The sequence below is a fragment of the Carettochelys insculpta genome, chromosome 1 (genome assembly GCF_033958435.1).
Source record: "Carettochelys insculpta isolate YL-2023 chromosome 1, ASM3395843v1, whole genome shotgun sequence".
Classification (NCBI taxonomy): Eukaryota; Metazoa; Chordata; order Testudines; family Carettochelyidae; genus Carettochelys; species Carettochelys insculpta.
Window position 1 is genome coordinate 162,366,884 of NC_134137.1, and position 18,385 is coordinate 162,385,268.

General features: G+C 40.7%; 1 protein-coding gene across 11 annotated transcripts in view; it reads right to left on the reverse strand.

Moving 5' to 3' along the window:
* DMD (dystrophin) overlaps positions 1–18,385 on the reverse strand; it is a 2,199,436-nt gene that overhangs the window by 646,172 nt on the left and 1,534,879 nt on the right. For all 11 annotated transcript variants that reach the window (XM_074994601.1, XM_074994607.1, XM_074994584.1 and 8 more), the window contains one exon: positions 15,267–15,375. In XM_074994601.1, coding sequence (XP_074850702.1) covers positions 15,267–15,375 — 109 coding nt within the window. The remainder of the gene's footprint in view (positions 1–15,266; positions 15,376–18,385) is intronic.

Here is an 18,385-nt window from a genome sequence, read left to right on the forward strand (position 1 = left end):
GTTCGTAAATTGTGTAAGAATTTTAAAGCCATAACCTGGGTTTCAATTACTCCAGCTCAGTATGGTTCTATAGAAAATGAACAAGCTTAATTTTGTGGAACACACTTGTGTCTAAAAGGAAGCTCAGATTTTTTAAAGACAATATATGGAAATAATCCAGTAATAGGCACTGGAGAAGTTCAAATGCCTGTTCTGCATTCATTAAGATCACTAAATCTGAACCCAGTTATCCCCATGACTCCAATATGAACATGTGACATAGAACTTGACTGAAGATGATTTTATATATCTTCAAGCTGTGGTATCATTAATATAGCTCACTCTGCTTGGACAACTTATTGCTCCACTCAAAAAAGATAGACTATCTGAAAGTTGAGTCTCCTAGCAGTAATATACTGTTACAATGGTGATCCCTGTGAGCCTTTCCTCGGGTCATGTTCAAGATGATTGATGGTCCCACTGAAAACTGAGAAGTAAATGTGGCTAGGGAATGGCTTTGCTTTAGTTCACTGCAAAAATTAACTGGACTGTGATGCTAAAAAGTATCAGAAGAATCTTTTGAATGATCTGGGCATATTATAAATCCTACTACCCAGCATAATTGATTAAACTGTCATCATAAATCTTTAGTTGAACCCACTACCTATTTTAAAGTGGTGGATAAAAAGATGTCATCTTTAGTATCCCCGAATTATTTTTGAAAATTAAACATACAAGGTGTCACAATAAGAGAAGACAATGTGTTTTGAAGTATGCACAAGTGAAAAAGTCCAATAACAGAGATAATTCTTATCAGAAAATTCTTAAAATCCTTCCTTTGCTATTCATATCCATTCTTGCTTATACAAGTCATACAGATCAAATATGATACCTTCTATCAGGTAATCTATATTTGCTGACTCTTCAAGATTGTTAGTGGTAATTAATCACACTGATACATCTGTTTTTTCTACTCCTATATAATTAATTTTTCTTTTCTGGAAAATGCTAATACTGTTATTAACATAAAGTATGTGAAACTGTTGCCAAACCAGTGTACTGTAACTACAGTGTGCTTTAAAGTTTGACATCTTACATTCATAATGAAAATAATGAAAAATTGGAATTGTTGCAAGGAAACTGTTTTTGTGAACACTATTTTCATTTTAAATTATGATGTGCAGGTCTAGGAGATCAACAACAGGAGGAGACAATTCTTGTCTGGCTTGCTATTCAGCCTACAGGCGCTGTCATGAGTCTGAATGTGCTCACAATTGGGAGTACAAATCATGAGGGGAAAAGGGCAGAAAACTGTGCCAGCATGAGCTTCCAACAGCCCAGAGCGAAACAAACAAACAAAAAGTCGATGGTCACAAAATAATCAACTATTGCTCTGAATGTGACTTGGATTTCCTTTGTTTGATTTCATTTTCATTTTAGGATTTCGCTTTGGTTGGCTTCTTTCATTGTTTGGGACTATTTGACCATCGTCACGTAAGAGGAGACCTACAGACAATGTGCACAAAAATAAGGCACAAAATATTAATATAATTTGATTGCCATATATTTGTATCAGCTGATATATTGTCCAACTCGTATATGGAATTTTGAGGACTTATCTATATCAGCATATGACTGGGGTATAACCTCCAGGCAGCAGAAATAGGGTTTTTGAATCAGAGCTACTTAACATACACTCACTGAGGCTGTGTCTAGACTGTGGTTAGCTGTTGGCAAAAGATACACAAATTGCACACCAAAATTTGCACACCTTTTGTTGACAGTTCTGTTGGGATAGTTTTCCCCCACATTTGGCTCACCCACATGTGCCCAAATGTCAGAAAAGCCTGCTCTGTTGAGAAAACCCTTCTTTATCATGGAATGAGGTATACAGGAATGTCAACAGAATGCTCCCGATAGGCAGATCTCACCCAAGAAATCTGCAGTCTGGACAATTGCTCTGTTGGTGAAACTTCTGTCACAGACATTTAGTCGACAGAAGCCTGCGGTCTACACGTAGCCTGAATGTTGGCTGGGAGCACCCAGGGAAGGCAAATACAGCAGCATAGCATTTTAAGGCACTCTGGGTTGCAGCATGGAGTGATGACACGCTTTTAGATAATCATTTCTTGATTCTTCAGTTAGGCATTCAATTGCCTCACAAACCTCTAAAGTATTTGCTCATGGGAGACCAAGAAATATAAAAGATTAAAGGTTCAAACAATTTTCTCCAAGAGCTCTTTATGGAAATAATTTGTTTATAAATGCATAAACATTTGAACACTTTTTTGTGTAACTTTTGAAGTTAGAACAATATTATAATAATCAGAGGTAAGTTATCCATGTGGTTAGGAATGAAGAGCAGAAGTGTCCCATCAAATACTATATCTACCCCCTATGGATTAATTGTGATAACATAGATGATACCACACCTTTTTGTCAACAGAAGTGAAGAATTTCAACATTCTAGTATGTTGCTTTCAAGCAGATGTGACTCCGCATGGAACTAATTTCCAGTACTGATCATCACTGTCCAGATGTAACTGTTCATTCCCCTTGTCAGCCAGCTCACTCATGCTACCTGTCATGGTACGGTACAGTAAAAAAATAAATGTTGCCAATGGCTCCAATTTCTCTAAAGCCTGTAAGCTTTCTGGAAAATTCATAATGTAGATTTTTTAAAAAATTATTTGAACATTTGCATAAAGCTCTTCCAAATCTTCATCATGTCCAAATGTACTCTTTTCATATATCTCTGTAAATGATTCCATGAACAGGAAGTGCTGAAATGCTTTCTTTTCTATCGGAGCTGTCCACAAGCCCAATTTATGTTTGAATTCATTACACCCCCGGTTACAATAAGCTCTCTTTCTTCGATCAGCTGTTGAGTGAGTTCATTGAGCTTTTCAGAAAGGTTAGTCACAGGAACAATCAAATGCACCATTTCAGTGAGTTCATCATGTTTATTTCTTGATTCCAGTAATACTTGGATCCGGTTGAAGATTTTAAATCCTTTGGAAATTTCAACAGATATTTTTACTACACTCAAAAGCCTCAGTAGGATGTTTTGGATTCTGTATTAAAAATCATCTGCAGATGTTTGATCAATGCAGCTTTGAAATAAACAATGTTGAAGGCCTCAGGATTAAATAAGTTAACAGCATTTACTAGGGTGCCTGTAACAGTGGTAAAGTCAATGATTTTTCATTGTAGGAATGTCTGATGAAAAAGTTGAGATAGATAAGAAAAGATTGAAGGTACTGCTGCTAAATGAGCCAGTTTCAGCACCATTACTTTTTCGTGGATAATGTATTTCTTCCCTTCTTGTTTTCTTCACCGGTGACAATGTCATTTTTTCTTTCTCATACTTTTGCCAACTGTTCATTTTGCATCCTCTTAATGAAAATGGTGTGTATGTGCTGTTTTCAAAGTCCAGCTAAAATACTCATGATTCTGGTTTGTTCAGCTTAATCTCATACAAAAAGTTTTCTTCTGGTATCTGCTGTCTTCCCAACCTCAAAATGGTGAAGATCTACTGAAGGAAATTCAATAAATTAACTCTCCTTTTTCACGTAGTAGTTGCTCTCCTCTTGACTACTTATTGACTGGAAGTAGGAATAATTAGTTCAGATACTACAGTGATGGGCAGCAGTATAAGACCTCAGTACAGAACTCATAGGAAAGAATTCTGGTTGAGTACCAACCTTGTCTTCTGCAGTTTGAGGAATGAAGCTCTTTGGTATGTTTCCACTTCTCCATTAGAAGCCTGACAGTTTCAGATCTTCATCTAATATGCTCCCTTCCTCTTTCTTTAGTATGCTGAATTATTGCAGAGCAAGTCACTTCTGCCAGACTCCAAAATGCCTTGGCCTTTTCTACACAGACCACTTTCTCCGAAAGTGGCATGGTAATACACGGCCCGAAATATGCTAATGAGTCATGGATGCAAATTCCCCGCACCTCATTACCATACAGTCACGTGATTTGGAGTCCGGAAGACCATTCCTCCAGACTCCAAAATGCCATTTAGAAGCACGGCCCCGGGGGAGCTTCCAGAAGGAAGTCCTTCTTCTGGATGCCCCTTCTTCCCACTACACTGCACTACAGAGATCTTCCAAAAGAAGCCCTTCTGGAAGATCTCTTCGGAAAGAACTTCTTTCGAAAGAGCATGTCCACACACGAAAAAGCAGATCAAAAGAGTGATCTGCTCTTTCGAAAGGGAGCGTCCACACAGACTCAGCTCTTTCCAAAGAACAAGCCAGGGATTGAAAAATCAGGCCCCATGAGGACTGCTCTTTTGAAAAAAAAGGGCATGCAGAGCATCTTCTCATATTTTCTTTCAAAAGAATGTTTCCAAAGGGGACACTCTTCCTGAAACCGGAAAGGGAGAGAGACTTTGAAAGGATTGCCTCATTCTTTCGATTTACTTTTGAAAGAACAATTTTTGTGTGTAGGCACTCTGCTGGATCTTTCAAAAGGGTCCCCTTCTTTCAAAAAGACTTTCAAAAGAACTTGCTAGTGTAGATGAAGCCTACGTGTGTGAGAGACGGACCTTGTGACACACACCGAGTGTGTGCTGCAGTATTTATGTGACAGTGGCTATGTGTGTACAGGTGCGTGGGACAATGACAGTGTGTGTACTGGGTGCTGCTGGTCAAGTTTCTTAGAGAAGCCACCCTCTGTCTCTGCAAGGGAAATATGTCCTGCTCTGCACTCCTAAGTCACTTACCTTCTACGCTTCAGAATGGACCATCTCCACTATGTTTCCCCCCCTCCCTGATCCTTGCTATACACAGATGGGGTACAAGGACTGGGGAACACCCCATCTTCTGCATGACTCTCTGCCCTCCACTCACTCCCCCACTGCACAGCTACCAGGAGAATCCTAGGAGCAGCTCAGCTGCAAATGGAAGAAGGTTGGGAGGGGGTGGCTGAACACATGCTGCTGGCCGCTAATCAGCTGGGCAGGCTGGAGAGAAACGTTTGGTGGACCGGATCCAGACCCCAGACCTGGTATTTCCCACTATTGAGCTAAGTACCCAACAATGTACTAGTAGTAAATGGGAGGTATTTTTTATTTTACTTTTTAAAATTCATTAGAAATATGTTGCAATAAAAGCTCTGTAAAGTAACTTTTAAGATTTTGACTTAAGGAGCTGAAAAAACCAGCAAATGCAAACACTCCATTTGTCAACTACTTTGCCGTGCCTGTGTATTACAGAAAAAGGATTCTCAGGCAGTATAGTATGCTAAAATCCCTGTAACAGCCGGGGCTAAATCTAAAGTGGAAGATTTCTTTTTGTTGATATAACTCAAACTTTTGTTACTGAAATATACGTGTGTATGTAATGCTTATTCTCTTATATTATACAGAAATAATTCCATGCATTGAAGTGTTTTGTAAAATCAGAGATCAAGCTAGAAGCCCTGAGACTCACAGAGATTTATGTCTATAAAGTTCCTTATTATGTTTTTATTCATGCAGTTTGAAGACACAGTGTCAGCTTTTTATCCAGGCTCTTTTCATTATGTCTCCCTGTTGGTGTTGCAGCACATGCTGTGAATGACCTCCAGAGATTCCTCAAGCTATATGCTGAGAGTAAATTGAATCTGAAAGCTTTATTGGACAAGTTTGTCTTTCCGCTTGTGTCTGATGTCAGCTGTATTGAAAAAATAAAACTTCTCATGAAACTGGGTCCTGACCTTGAAAAATGTCTAATCAAATGGTAAGAGATTTTGTTTTGTGTCACAACACTATTTGTTACAAGTGGCACATGCAACTGAAGAGGGGAAAAACTTCTTAAAGGAGAAGGAAAACATTGGATGGAATAATCAGTTAGCTTCTTTTCCTCGGGCTGTGACTTCCTCAGATATTACAAATTAAGCAGCATCAGAATTTGTTATTGTTTGGTATGGGAGACGGCTAAGAAAAACACAGTGTTTCAGAAAGTGGTGCTGGTGATTCTGTAGGTAGAATTTCCTCTCTAGTAAATTTACCAATGCCCTAAATACTATTCAGAAGATATTCACTGTTGGAAATTATTTTTGTCTTTTGAACAAGATATAAAACAAAGTTCTGAGAACTTCTCATGTTAGATAGACTCAGTAGCCATTTTAAACTGCTATGCTCTCAGTTAATTCTTATACAGGTTAAACCTCTCCAATCGGGCACCTTTGGGATCTGACCCACACCAGATGAAAGAATTTGCTGGACCACAGGAGATCAATATTGTTTAGCAGTGTTACCAACACTTTCATTGCTTACTGGTCTCTTAGAAGACATGTAGGTGTAAATTACAGCTAAATAGCAGCACAGAACTCTGAGATCCAGGACTGGTGACTGTAAACAATCTTTATGGGACCACAGGAGACTCGGCCAAACCCATGACAAATGGTCATCCAACTAACTAAAATGACAGATTTCAGTTTGCCAGATTAGAGAGTTCCAGATTAGAGAGGTTCACTCTGTAGAGTATAGCTACACAGAATTAAATAACTACCGCATGCCTCCTGTTAGGCACACATATTTTAAAATTCAGAATGAAAAGATTCCTGTGTTTTATATATGTTGAGTATGATGTATTTTTTTCATTGTGGGAGCCTACTAGTGCATTCTGTATGTCAGATTATGTCAAGTCTGTCATTATGATCTTGTGAATTCATGTGATCCTACATTGCTGAGAAATTCTTCTTTGGGAATATTCTTCTAGTCTTAGTCTGGGCCAGACGTACATTTTTGAAAGTAAAAGAGCAAATTTGTACATAAATACTGAATGTTTTATTCCTATATTGGATTTATACCTTGGTCTTTAAATGTATATTCTAACATATTAATTTAAATTGTTAAATGCCTACTGTCACACTTTAAGGCAATTGTACCTGTATTCCCACTCCATGGTTCCAGCAAGGGCACACTCTCTAGGCTCTAAAGCCAATACCTTTCCTGAGTAATAACCTGTATTTCTCTTTCTCGCCTGATCAGAATATTTCCAGACTGTACAGTTCTCTTACCAGATTGTGTTATTCCACAGAACCCAGGCTGCTAAGGAGGTCTGCTATGCTTCTCTCCTCAGAGAAGGCACATGGTTTAAATGCTACAGTTAAGTTACAACACAGAAAGTATGTTTATTCTTAACATGGAAACATTAAAAAGCTGTATATTCTACACCTCGGGTTTGTCTACACTAGTCCTGTCCTTTGAAGGGGGCGCGTAAATGAGCCCGAGCAGCGAATAGCAACGTGGTACTGCACTACATATGCAGCACCTCATTAGCATATTTTGCGGCAGCAAGCACTCTAGCCATGGGCACTTAGAAGTACCCACACTACTTTGAAGTTCCCTTACTTCCAAAATTATGTGAGAATTATGCTAATGAGGTGCTGCATATGCAGCACAGCACCTCACTGTAATTCACAGCTCAGGCTCATTTACACACCCCCTTCGAAGGAGAGGGCTAGTGTAGAGGAGCCCATAAGGTAATCATTTTACCAGAGATCACCCCATCATTGTTTTGTGATTAGCCCTTCAAACCCCACAAGGTTGTTGTTGTTTGTCCTCTGTGGTAACAAGTTCATAATAGCTTCAGCTCAGAAATAGCTGCAGGTCAGAAATAGCTGCCAAGTTGTACGGGATCTCAGTGGACCAACAACTCAATTTTTCCCTCTTGCTCTATAGGTCCTCTCCATTTGCTGGATCAGAAAGAAGACCCCAAAATATATGTGTGTGTGCGAGAGAGAGAGAGCACAGACACTGAGACAGGATGATGTGTGTGTGCATGAGAGACTGACACAGAGATAAGACAGTGTGCATGTGTGAGAGAGAATGTGTATGACACAGATATTAGTGTGCATGTATGAGAAAGAGAGACAGACAGACACAAAACTGTGTGTATGTGTGGCATGTGAGAGAGAGAGAGAGAAAGAGAGGACAGCCTCCTGTGTCCCCTGGTCTGCACAGATGGAGCACAGCAGGAATCCCTGATTGTGATATTAGAAAGCACTACTCCCTCTCTGCGTAGCCAGGAGGAGGGGCCAGGAGCACTACTCTGCAGCAGGACTGAGAAATGGTGGAGGGAGGGGTATCTTCTGCATCTCAGCTAGGGCTGTGTCTACACTACAAAAATAACTTCGAAGCTGCTTACTTCGAAGTACAACTTCAAAGTAAGCAGCTTTGAAGCTGAGCATCTACACACACCCTACTTCGAAGTTAAATGTTGAAGTAGGGCACTACTCCATTCCCAGGAATGGAGTAAGGACTTCAAAGTTGGGCTCCCTACTTTGAAGTTAACTTCAAAGTAAGGGATAATGTGTGTAGACTCTCTGCTGGCTACTTCGATGTAGCGCTTAACTTCGAAGTTAACTTTGAAGTTAGTTCCCTGTATAGACGCACCCTAGGAGACATATGAATCTCACCTGCATGGCAGGCCCCTTCTGGGCCCTTTCAAATTTCACAAGCCCCTGGACAATTGCCCCATTTGCCCCCCTTTTCCCTCATTGGCATGTCTGTCTGACCTGCATAATTTTAAGATAAGCCAACGGGAGGGATGAATGTTTGTTTTTAAATGAAATGTTTTTTTTTTGCGGGGGGGGAAATCTGTCATAAGACTGGAATGGACCTCAAGAAGTTGTCCAGTTCACTTCACGCATGGCAGGACAAAGTAGTATCTAGACCATCCTGACAGGTGTTTGCCTAACCTGCTCTTAAAAATCTCCAGTTATGGAGATTATATAACCTCCCTAAGCAACTTATTCCAGTGTTCAACCATCCTGACAGGAAATTTTTCCTAATGTCAAATGTAGCTGCCCTTAAATTACAATTTAATCCCATTGCTTCTTTTTCTGTCCTCAGAAGTTAACAAGGACAATTTTTCACACTTCTTGAAACTACCTTTTATATATTTGAAAATTATCATGTCCCCCTCAGTCTTCTCTTCTCCAGTTCTTTTAATCTTCCGTCAGAGGTCATTTTTTTCTAGGCCTTTAATAATTTTGCCTTTCTTTGGACTTTCTGCAGATTATCCACATCTTTTCTGCAATGGACACAATCCTGCCACTCCCACTGCAGGGAGTCTGGCCAGTAGGCTGGGGGCAAGGAGCCTTGTCTCAAGGGCTAGGAGGGAGTAGAGCCCTCCCCAGCAGCCCTGCAGTGGAGAGGCTGGCCTTGCAGGCTGGAAGCAGAGCCCTCCCTTGCAGCCTGGGCCAAGGAGTGGGGCTGGCAGTCAGGAACGGAGCCCAGCCAGCAGGCTAATGACCTCTTAGGAGAGCATGGAGGCCTAATCTTCCATGGTCCAGCAAAGTCCCTCATTCAGTACCACTACGGTCTTGAGGGTCATAGACCAGGGAGATCCAACCTGTAATTATAGGTATGAATTGAAAATATCAGGTAAAAACATTTTCATACAGAACTGTACTATTTATTTTTCAATGTTCCATTGATTTCAGAAATTTGTTTTTTTTTAGCTCCAAGTGCAGTGTTAAAAATGTTTTAAGGAACTTTAATTTCAGATGTCCTTACTTAACAAACTTACTATAAGAAATCCACACTGGATGGAAATGACTTATGGAAAATATTATTGAACAAGGATGAAAGCTATGTGCTGTAAAAAATAGATCACTGCAATTGTATTGCGAACCCCAGCATAGCACGCTATTACATACACATCTTACCTTGTATATTATCTGTATACTTACACAAATGTAGCACTTTTGAATGAATACATTAATGAGTATAACACTATTATTGACATTTGTCTCCATGGTATAATAGCACACTACACACCCATGGGAACTTTGCATTTTTCCTCCCTGTTTATAATACTACTTACAATGTAAGGCACAGAGGTATGTGGTTAGCGATATTCATATAATTTTATCTTCCAACTACCAATGGAGAGGGAGCACACTTTATCTTTTGAATCATCTTCCCTGGGAAGTAAAGTTTGGTTGAGGTGTCTGGCATACCCTTCAGCTAAGTACGTTTTGCTACCTGAAAAGTAGTCTTCTGTTTGTTATGCCTGAAGGCATACTCACCCAGTGGGACATGAGCAACCTTTCTAGTGTAACTTCTCTGTGTCCCAGAAACTCTTACACACAGACATGCACACACCCACAGAAATAATTATAAGCTTAATTCCATTCTGTTCCCACCTCCAGCACATTATCTCTCAGGGACCGACGCACAAGATGGTACATTTACAAAGGGCTCCCTGTCAGAAGCCCTGTAACTAGACTAGACAGAGAGATACCTGACAGAGTGTCAAGGCCAGCTATTTATTTCTTTGTACTCTACTCTGACATACAGATGTGAACACCATTACATTATGGCTGTCACACGAGTCTCAACAGAATACAGTAATCAACATGAAGCACTGCTTCTGCTTCAGAGAAACCTTTTCAAACCACAGTGGAGTGCCATCCTTAATTCTGGGCTCTACTTTTATAGTTCATAAAGGTCTCTCTGCACAGTAGCGGGTAACATGCTACTACAGTAAATGCATTCTTTGGTTTTTTTTTCTCTGAAGGTCACTTCTCATAAGTAAGTTTTTATTTGTTTCATATGAAGATGTTGTATGAAATCTTGGACCCACTAATTCAATAGTGGATTTCCATTGACCTCAACAGGATCACAATACTGTGCATGGTGACACAATAACCATGAGGGGACATGATAGAGGTTTTCAAGTACCTTAAAGAGGGTTACAAGGAGGAGGGAGAAAAATTGTTCTCCTTGGCCTCTGAGGATAGGACAAGGAGAAATGGGCTTAAACTGAAGCAAGGGAGGTTTAGATTAGACATTAGGAAAAACTTCCGAACTGTCAGGGTGTTGAACATTGGGATAAATTACCAAGGGAAGTTGTGGAATCTCCGTCACTGGAGATTTTTAAGAGGAAGTTGGATAGACACCTATCAGGGATGGTCTAGATGGTGTTTGGTCCTGCTGAGGGGACAGGAAACTGGACTTACTGGCGTCCCGAGGTCCCTTGCAGTTCAAGTGTTCTGTGATTCTATGTTGGTTATAACGGCATGGAATGATCAACACATTTTGCAGATTTTTTAAGTTATTAGTGTGCAATACTCATGAGACTCATAAAGTGGAACACTAGCTTTAAAATATATATGGTTTACCTAATTACACATGCAAAAGAACAGTTTTTGAAAATTGGGTTTAAACAGGATTATCATAAATTGGTATCTAATTCTTTTTAAAAGGCCATGTGGATGAGCTCAGCAGAGTAAATATTGTAGCACAGGTACAATTTTCTAAAGAAAGGTATTTTAAAAATGGTTCTGACACAGTTTTCTCGTAAACATAGTCACAGAGTAAATGAAGCACTAAGAATTAAAATGAGATCAGAAGGCAGGCAGGTTGTGTGGATGGAACCAAAAGAGTTGGCTGCAGTTACTGAGCAGCGATATCATTATGCTGGATGAAATCACAGTTCAGTTGTTGATCCAGCTAGAGCCCTCCTGAATGCAGGTTCATAACACTGACTGTGGGCTGGATTTAAATGGAAATATTTAGTTGTAATAATATAGTACATGAGAAACATGATTTTATTCTCTTTTTTTTCAGAACCGGTATTTTTATTAACATGTGCCATTTTCTGATTATCTCAGATCTTTTGGAATGGGCTACACCCACATTTTCCTCATGCTAAATGGAATGAATGGCTAACTGTATCTCATCACCTTAAGTTTCATGTGAAATAGGTACAAAGCAGATAAAAACAGACAAATGACAACTACAACAGATATTACAGTTAGGGATTTCTAAAAATAATCTCAAATTTTACTGGTACTGTAAAGAAACACAATCTTATTTCTTGCCCAATTGTTTCTAAAATCCCAGTACACTCCAGTAAGGCAGGTGAACTGTGGCGGGACAGTACCCTTCTGGCTGGGGGATGCCAAGCTTGAGGTGGGCGGTGACTGTCCAGTGAGATGCGATGATCTCTCCCACCGTCAAAGGCAACCCCTGGCACTCGTTCTCTAAGCCAGTTGAGCAAGAACTTATAACCGGTGTCTGTTACCTCCCATGTTGGTTCAACGCTGTTAAGCGATGCTGCAGTACCTCTCCAGGCGCGAGCCTGGGCAATTTTTTTGGGACCCTGGGCTGCCCAGACGCCAGTGTTCCCCTCTTGGCTTTACTGCTATAGTCCAAAGGAGAGGATAACCTCTAAGTCTGGTACCAGCTCAGCTGCAGGAGTTGTCGGGTCAATGCCAGAAGTTGGCACAGAACCGCCTTAGGACTCCCCTCTGGATTTTCTGTAAGGGTTCACTTCCTTAGTCTTGCTCCTTCCCGGGATAATCCACAATCAGTGGGGCACCCAGTACACTCATCCCTCATTTAACGAGTACTTTACTCACAAGTAGTCACTAAAACAAGGGACACATGTATCTACATTTGTTCACTAAACAAGTGAATTTCTCTTGCTTATATGAGACAGCCACGGGGTCCCTGCCCAAGAGGAGGGGACACCCTCTGCCCCACATCTGGCTCCACTCCAGCCACAGGGTCCCTGGCTGGGTGGGTGGGAGACCCTCAGCCCTGTGGCTGGAGCCTTCTCCCTCCCTTCCCTCAGATGTGCAGTTGTCTGACAGCCCTGCAGTTGGGGGTAGAGAGGGAGAATGCTCTTAGCCTGGTTCCCTTCCCTGTTCTGGCAGGAACATGAAACTAACCAGCCACCAGCTGATCAGTTTCCAGATCCCGCAAGCTATGGGGAGGCTGGAACCAGCCTGCCCCTGGCTCTCAGCTCCTGCCACTCTAGAAGCCAATAAACTGACCAGCCCTGGTGGTTTCCTGGCTCCCCTCCCCTTGCAGAAAAATGTGAGTTATGATGGGGTTGCAGGAACAACCGCTGGGTAACTCGAGGGTTTATGGCATTAGACCCCTCCCACCTGCCCCACAGACCTTATCCTTGGCCAGACTTTAACCCCTCCCCAGCAGCCCCAAACCACTCTCAGTCTTAGATCCCCCCAGCAGCCCCAAATTGTTCCCAGCCTTAGAGCCTCCCAGCAGCCACAAACTGCCCCCAGGCTTACACACCCCCAGCAGCCCCAAAATTCCCCCAGTCTTAGACCCCCCCCCGCATCCCTAAACAGCCCCAGTCTTAGACATTCCTCTTCCTCCCACTGCCTCTTCACTGGGGCTGCTAGATTGGGTGGCTCCCCCAGCCCTCCCGCTCCCAGCAGGTAACAGTCTTTAAAACCAATTAACTCAAGTGTTAAGGTTTCAGCACCAAAGTATAATGTAATTGCTATCCCTAGTGATAAAAATTGTTGCCATCTCCAGCAGCTATCTCTGCTGATAGATATCTGCTTGAGGCAGTGGTATTAAGAAACTGCAGATGGCTTCTTTAACAGCCACATGCAGCTGGGAACTTCCCAGCTGGCAACCCTTAACAAATCTAATGGGACCCATGTCTGGGTCCCGACCCATAGGGTTCGAATCCCTGCTCTACATACATACACTACATCCTATTTCCGGGGCCAAACTATTCAAATACATAAGAAAAGTACCTAAACACAACTGGGTTGTGTCAAGTTACAAGCACTTGGAATGAATTGGAGACTTTTACATGTTTTTAATGGGAATTTAGTGTTGCTCTTATGAGTTTCCACCTACGAGCAGAAATTTGGGAACCAGTTGTGCTCATATAGCGAGGTATGAGTGTGCCTTGATTTTATGTATGTATGTTTTTATTTCCTTAAACTAAGAAGTGCTGTTAACCAATGTTCCCTCAATGTTTTCCATCCATCCGTGGAATAAATTCTATTGTGTACACCAAGGCATATGAAGGCATGCACCACCACTGGAAACACATGCTGCCAAGTGTGTAAACTCTACCAATTAGCTGGTCAGCATCTAAATCTCTCCTAGGAACTCACATTACAGGGAGTAGTGCTGGTAATTCACTAATCCATGTTATTCATATGCATACAAGGACCAGACATAATTTTGTGATTCTGAGGTTAAAGAGAATGAGTTAATGTAGGGATCTGTACTTCTGTGCCATCTCCTTTTTCTTCTCTTGCTATTTCCATCATGGTTATAACAACAAATTTACAATTCATAAAATAAATGAATCTGATACAAAGAGCTAATACAAAACCTGGCATAAGAATTCTAGTGGCCCAGCATGGGTAAAAAATACTTACACAACTTATTCAGTTCTGTAGTACCATTAAATGAGATTCTCTGGCATGCTTCACAACTCACTACAAAATCAATATAAGGTACTTTTCTTTCTTTACATGTTCATTTTTGAACCATTAATTGTATTTACTTCTTTCAATGAAATGGGAAAGTTTGTTACCAGAAATCTGACAGAAGTAGGTGACAATTCCGAATTAGTAAGTTTCTAAGGGTCATGAAAGAGATTTTGGCATTGTTTGAACCAAAAGACCAATGTCTGCCTTTTGGTAAAGCTAGGGTTGTTTCTTGATCTTACTAGTGGATATTTGTAGTTTTGTTTAGAAGATGGAGTTGTTAACTGTACTTTACTGAACATCAGGCTTTTCTACCTTGATGTGCTATTGAATCATAGTTAGAAAGCATGGGTTTCTTTACTATCTGTTTTTCATACACATTATCCACAAAAAAGGCTTGTGTGAAATATATTTAGGATATGTCTGCACTAGTCTATGAAAGTCCACCGCAGATACACAGTTCTAGCTATGGCAATTGTGTAACTAAAATCAACATATCTACACTCAGCTAACTTGGCTGTCTATATAGGGAAGGTCAACAGGAGAGTTTATCTTGTTAACCTCTCTTACTCCTTGCACCCCATTAGGAGTACAGGGGTGGACTGTGACCCCTGAGAGGTCAATTTCACGCATCTTTACTAGACCTGCCCTTAGAAAATAAATAAAAGAAAGCCAATTGGAGATAATTTGGATCTTCCTTCTTCTTCTGCACTGCGTATCTCTCCCATCACTGCATGTTCTCCTTTACTAGCCTATGACTCTGAGGCTGTGTCTACACTTGCTCCCAACTTCGAAGGGAGCATGGCAATTAGGGCCATGGGAGATTACTAATGAAGTGCTGCAGTGAATACGCAGCACTTCATTACGCTAATTTTTGCCCATGGCAACTTTGAAGCTTCAAACGTCGATGTGCCAGCATGCACGTATGCCGGCATGCACGTATGCATTATACAACAATGGCTCATGTCCAGATCCCTTGAAGTCAGCTTTAAAAATCTCAACCTTAATTTTCACAACATATTTCTACTTTATTTGCACTTGTAAATCTATTTAAAATGTCCCCTAGGTGAAGCACTTACGGATCCCTGAAGGGATAAATCCAGGTGCTCCCGAAGCTAGCTTTCCCTGTAGTACTTGAATGAAATGGTTTACTGCCGTCCAGTCAGACCTCAAGTCTTCTAATTTTCTCTAGAACAGGAAAGAAAACATATTATTCATTTGGTATTTTTTTTTAAGAGGAAGCATTTGCTACATGAAGGAACATGAGATGTCTGCAGCACTGTTACTTGAAAGAGTGATGGGTGCATTCCTATAGCATGTTTGCTTATATCTTTATCATTGCATGTACACGTTTTTTACATATTGCAGAGCTTCCTAACTCAAGAAATCTAGAAGCAAGGAACACTTTGTATTAATGGGAGACACAATAATTTATCATACCCAGAAAAGGCTGACAAAGGGGAAAAAAGCTCCTTAATCCTCTTTAAGAAGATAGATCAATTGCATGTTTGTCACATGCAATAATACATACTCATGTGGTTTATCCAGTTTTATTAGCAGGAATTTGCAGTGGTCATCATTTTGCTAATGAAGCCATAAGCAAGTTACTTAAGTCATCTCAAACAAAAGCCGAAGCAACCTTCACATTACGAGTTGTTCTGAACATTACATGTGTATCAAAGTGCCTTCTGCATGTTTTAGAGAAGCATAATATTAAGTTCTGTGTGCATAATGTTGAGCACTGAGGACTTTATTTTGACTGTAAGTCCAAAGCAGAGCAAGCAGACAGGACATAGACTGCATCACTTCTGCAATTGAACTAGGAGGCATTTTAACTCAAACAGTGCTCTGTTAACAGTTCCTAGTCTTGCTTCCTCCTTGGTCTGGAGAGTGGACCATGCATGGGTGCTGGGGCCATTCTTACTTCCTCTTAATTTCCTGCATAGACTCAGAGTCCAAATCACTATATAGCCCTGAATGACAAAGGATTCATACTATGCAAAATGATTTAAGTACCGTGAGTTGAACTATACAGGGCACAAGAGGAAAAACTTATATATATATATAACCCAATGTTTCTGAAAAAATGACAAAGCATTTTCCTATACCTGAAAATCATCCAACTGCAGATTCTGATATCTCAGTACTTTCTGGAGCTAGAAACAAATGCATTTGGTCAATTGAAAAGGGGAGATCTAGCCTGGTAGGGTTTCATGACACTGGCCCTGAAATATATTATCCACTGAGGCTGAACTACTGTCTGTTCCACATCTGGGTCAGTGTTGCTGTTATCAATCAGTGCTACAAAGCAACATGACCAGTTTGTCTAAACTGAACTCAGGCTCCCAGATTGCCATGCAACATAGTTTTCCAGCCTTAGCCCTCAAAATGATGGAAGTTTCTAGAGTGTTTGGGCTATCATTACTTCTTACACGTTCCTCAATAACTATATCTATAGAAAACATGGAAAGTGGACATGGGAAGAAACTGTCACTCCAACTTTTAATGACACATGTTTATCATAATCAAACAACATTTATATATTACCATAGGTCTAATGCAATGTTCTGGCTAAATATTAAGAGATACAAATGGCATTGCTGAAACAGATGTTTAAATAAATACTGATTAACAGTACTCCAGTCATCTGAAGAAGTGGGCCTTGCCCAGGAAAGCTGTTGACCTAATACCTTTGTCAGTCATCAAGGTGCCAAAGAACTGCTTGTTATTTGTAAAGCTATAGACTGCTGCCCCTCTGAGAGATCAGTATCAGAGAGGTAGATGTGTTAGTCTGTATCTTCAAAAGCCAAAAGAAGTCCTGTGGTACCTTACAGACTAACAGATGTTTTGGAGCATAAGCTTCCGTGGGCAAAGATCCACTTCATCTTTGCCCATGAAAGCTTATGCTCCTAAACGTCTGAGAGATGTCACTAGTGTCTTATCCTGACAAAGAGCCCTTTAGTAATCCTCTGCTCAGTGTCAGCTGCTCTTGCCAGGCCTGACATACTCACTGCTTTAACACATTGTCATCGTAATCTCAGATCTGTATCTCAAAGATGACATGGAAAGTATTGTATACAAAGTGGTAATACACTGTTCTGGAAAAGTATTGCGTGATCATTGCATAGCGTGCGTACAAAGCTATAAATATGCGTTAGAATTATGTTCTTAAAATGTGTTTGACAAGCAGTGCCTACACGCAGTCTATCCTAGACAAAGGAATAGGTATGTGCTTCTCTGATCAGCCTGGGCATTGGGCAGAGACAATGAAGCACATTTATATGCAAGGTATACAAAAACACCAGGGAACAAATGGAGAAAGATAATCAGTTAATAGTCTCAATGTGGGATGGAGATTGCACCTCCTGAAACCTTACTGACTCTCACATCAAGGTCAATGAACTTTGGGAAGCTACAAGGAGAGGAAAAAACATTTTTGACATCTCTCACCTAAGGAGAGAAAGAAGCTGAGCACTTTTAATTTTTTGAAGGGTTCTGGTCAGAAAGTCTGGTTAGCCATGTTGGAAATGAGATATGGGCAGAAACCTTTTTTTTGACCAAAAGCGACTCTAGTTCATTAAATCAAGTTTTAGTCTAGAAGCACATTTTTACTTGTTTGCTTGTAAATCTTTCTATTGTTATTGCTTGTATTTGGTATCACTTAAGCCTATCACTTCTTGTTTAATAAACTTTTTTTACTTTAACTGTACCCCAATTTACTGCTTTGATTAAAAAATAGCATGTTTGTTTTCCCCAGTAAAGGTAATAAGATGTTGAGAATTGTCTTTTTAAGGGATCAACAAACTTAACTTCTGTGAGTGTTCAGTGACAGGGTTATATACTGCAGGAAGATGTCTGAGGAATTCAGGATTTGGGGTTTACTCATTGTCACTTGCTGGGCCAGGTGGGAAATGGCAGATTCCTGAAGAGTGTGCTGGGAGAGAAAACAAGCTTATGTGTTAGGGAGCTGAAATACACCAACAACAAAATTCTCAACTACTGACCCTGCAAGGTGTAGCACAGTAAAGCCATGTCTACATGTGCACGCTACTTCGAAGTAGCGGCACTAACTTCGAAATAGCACCCGTCACGGCTACACGCGCCGGGTGCTATTTCGAAGTTAACTTCGACGTTAGGCGGCGAGATGTCGAAGTCGCTAACCCCATGAGGGGATAGGAATAGCGCCCTACTTCGACGT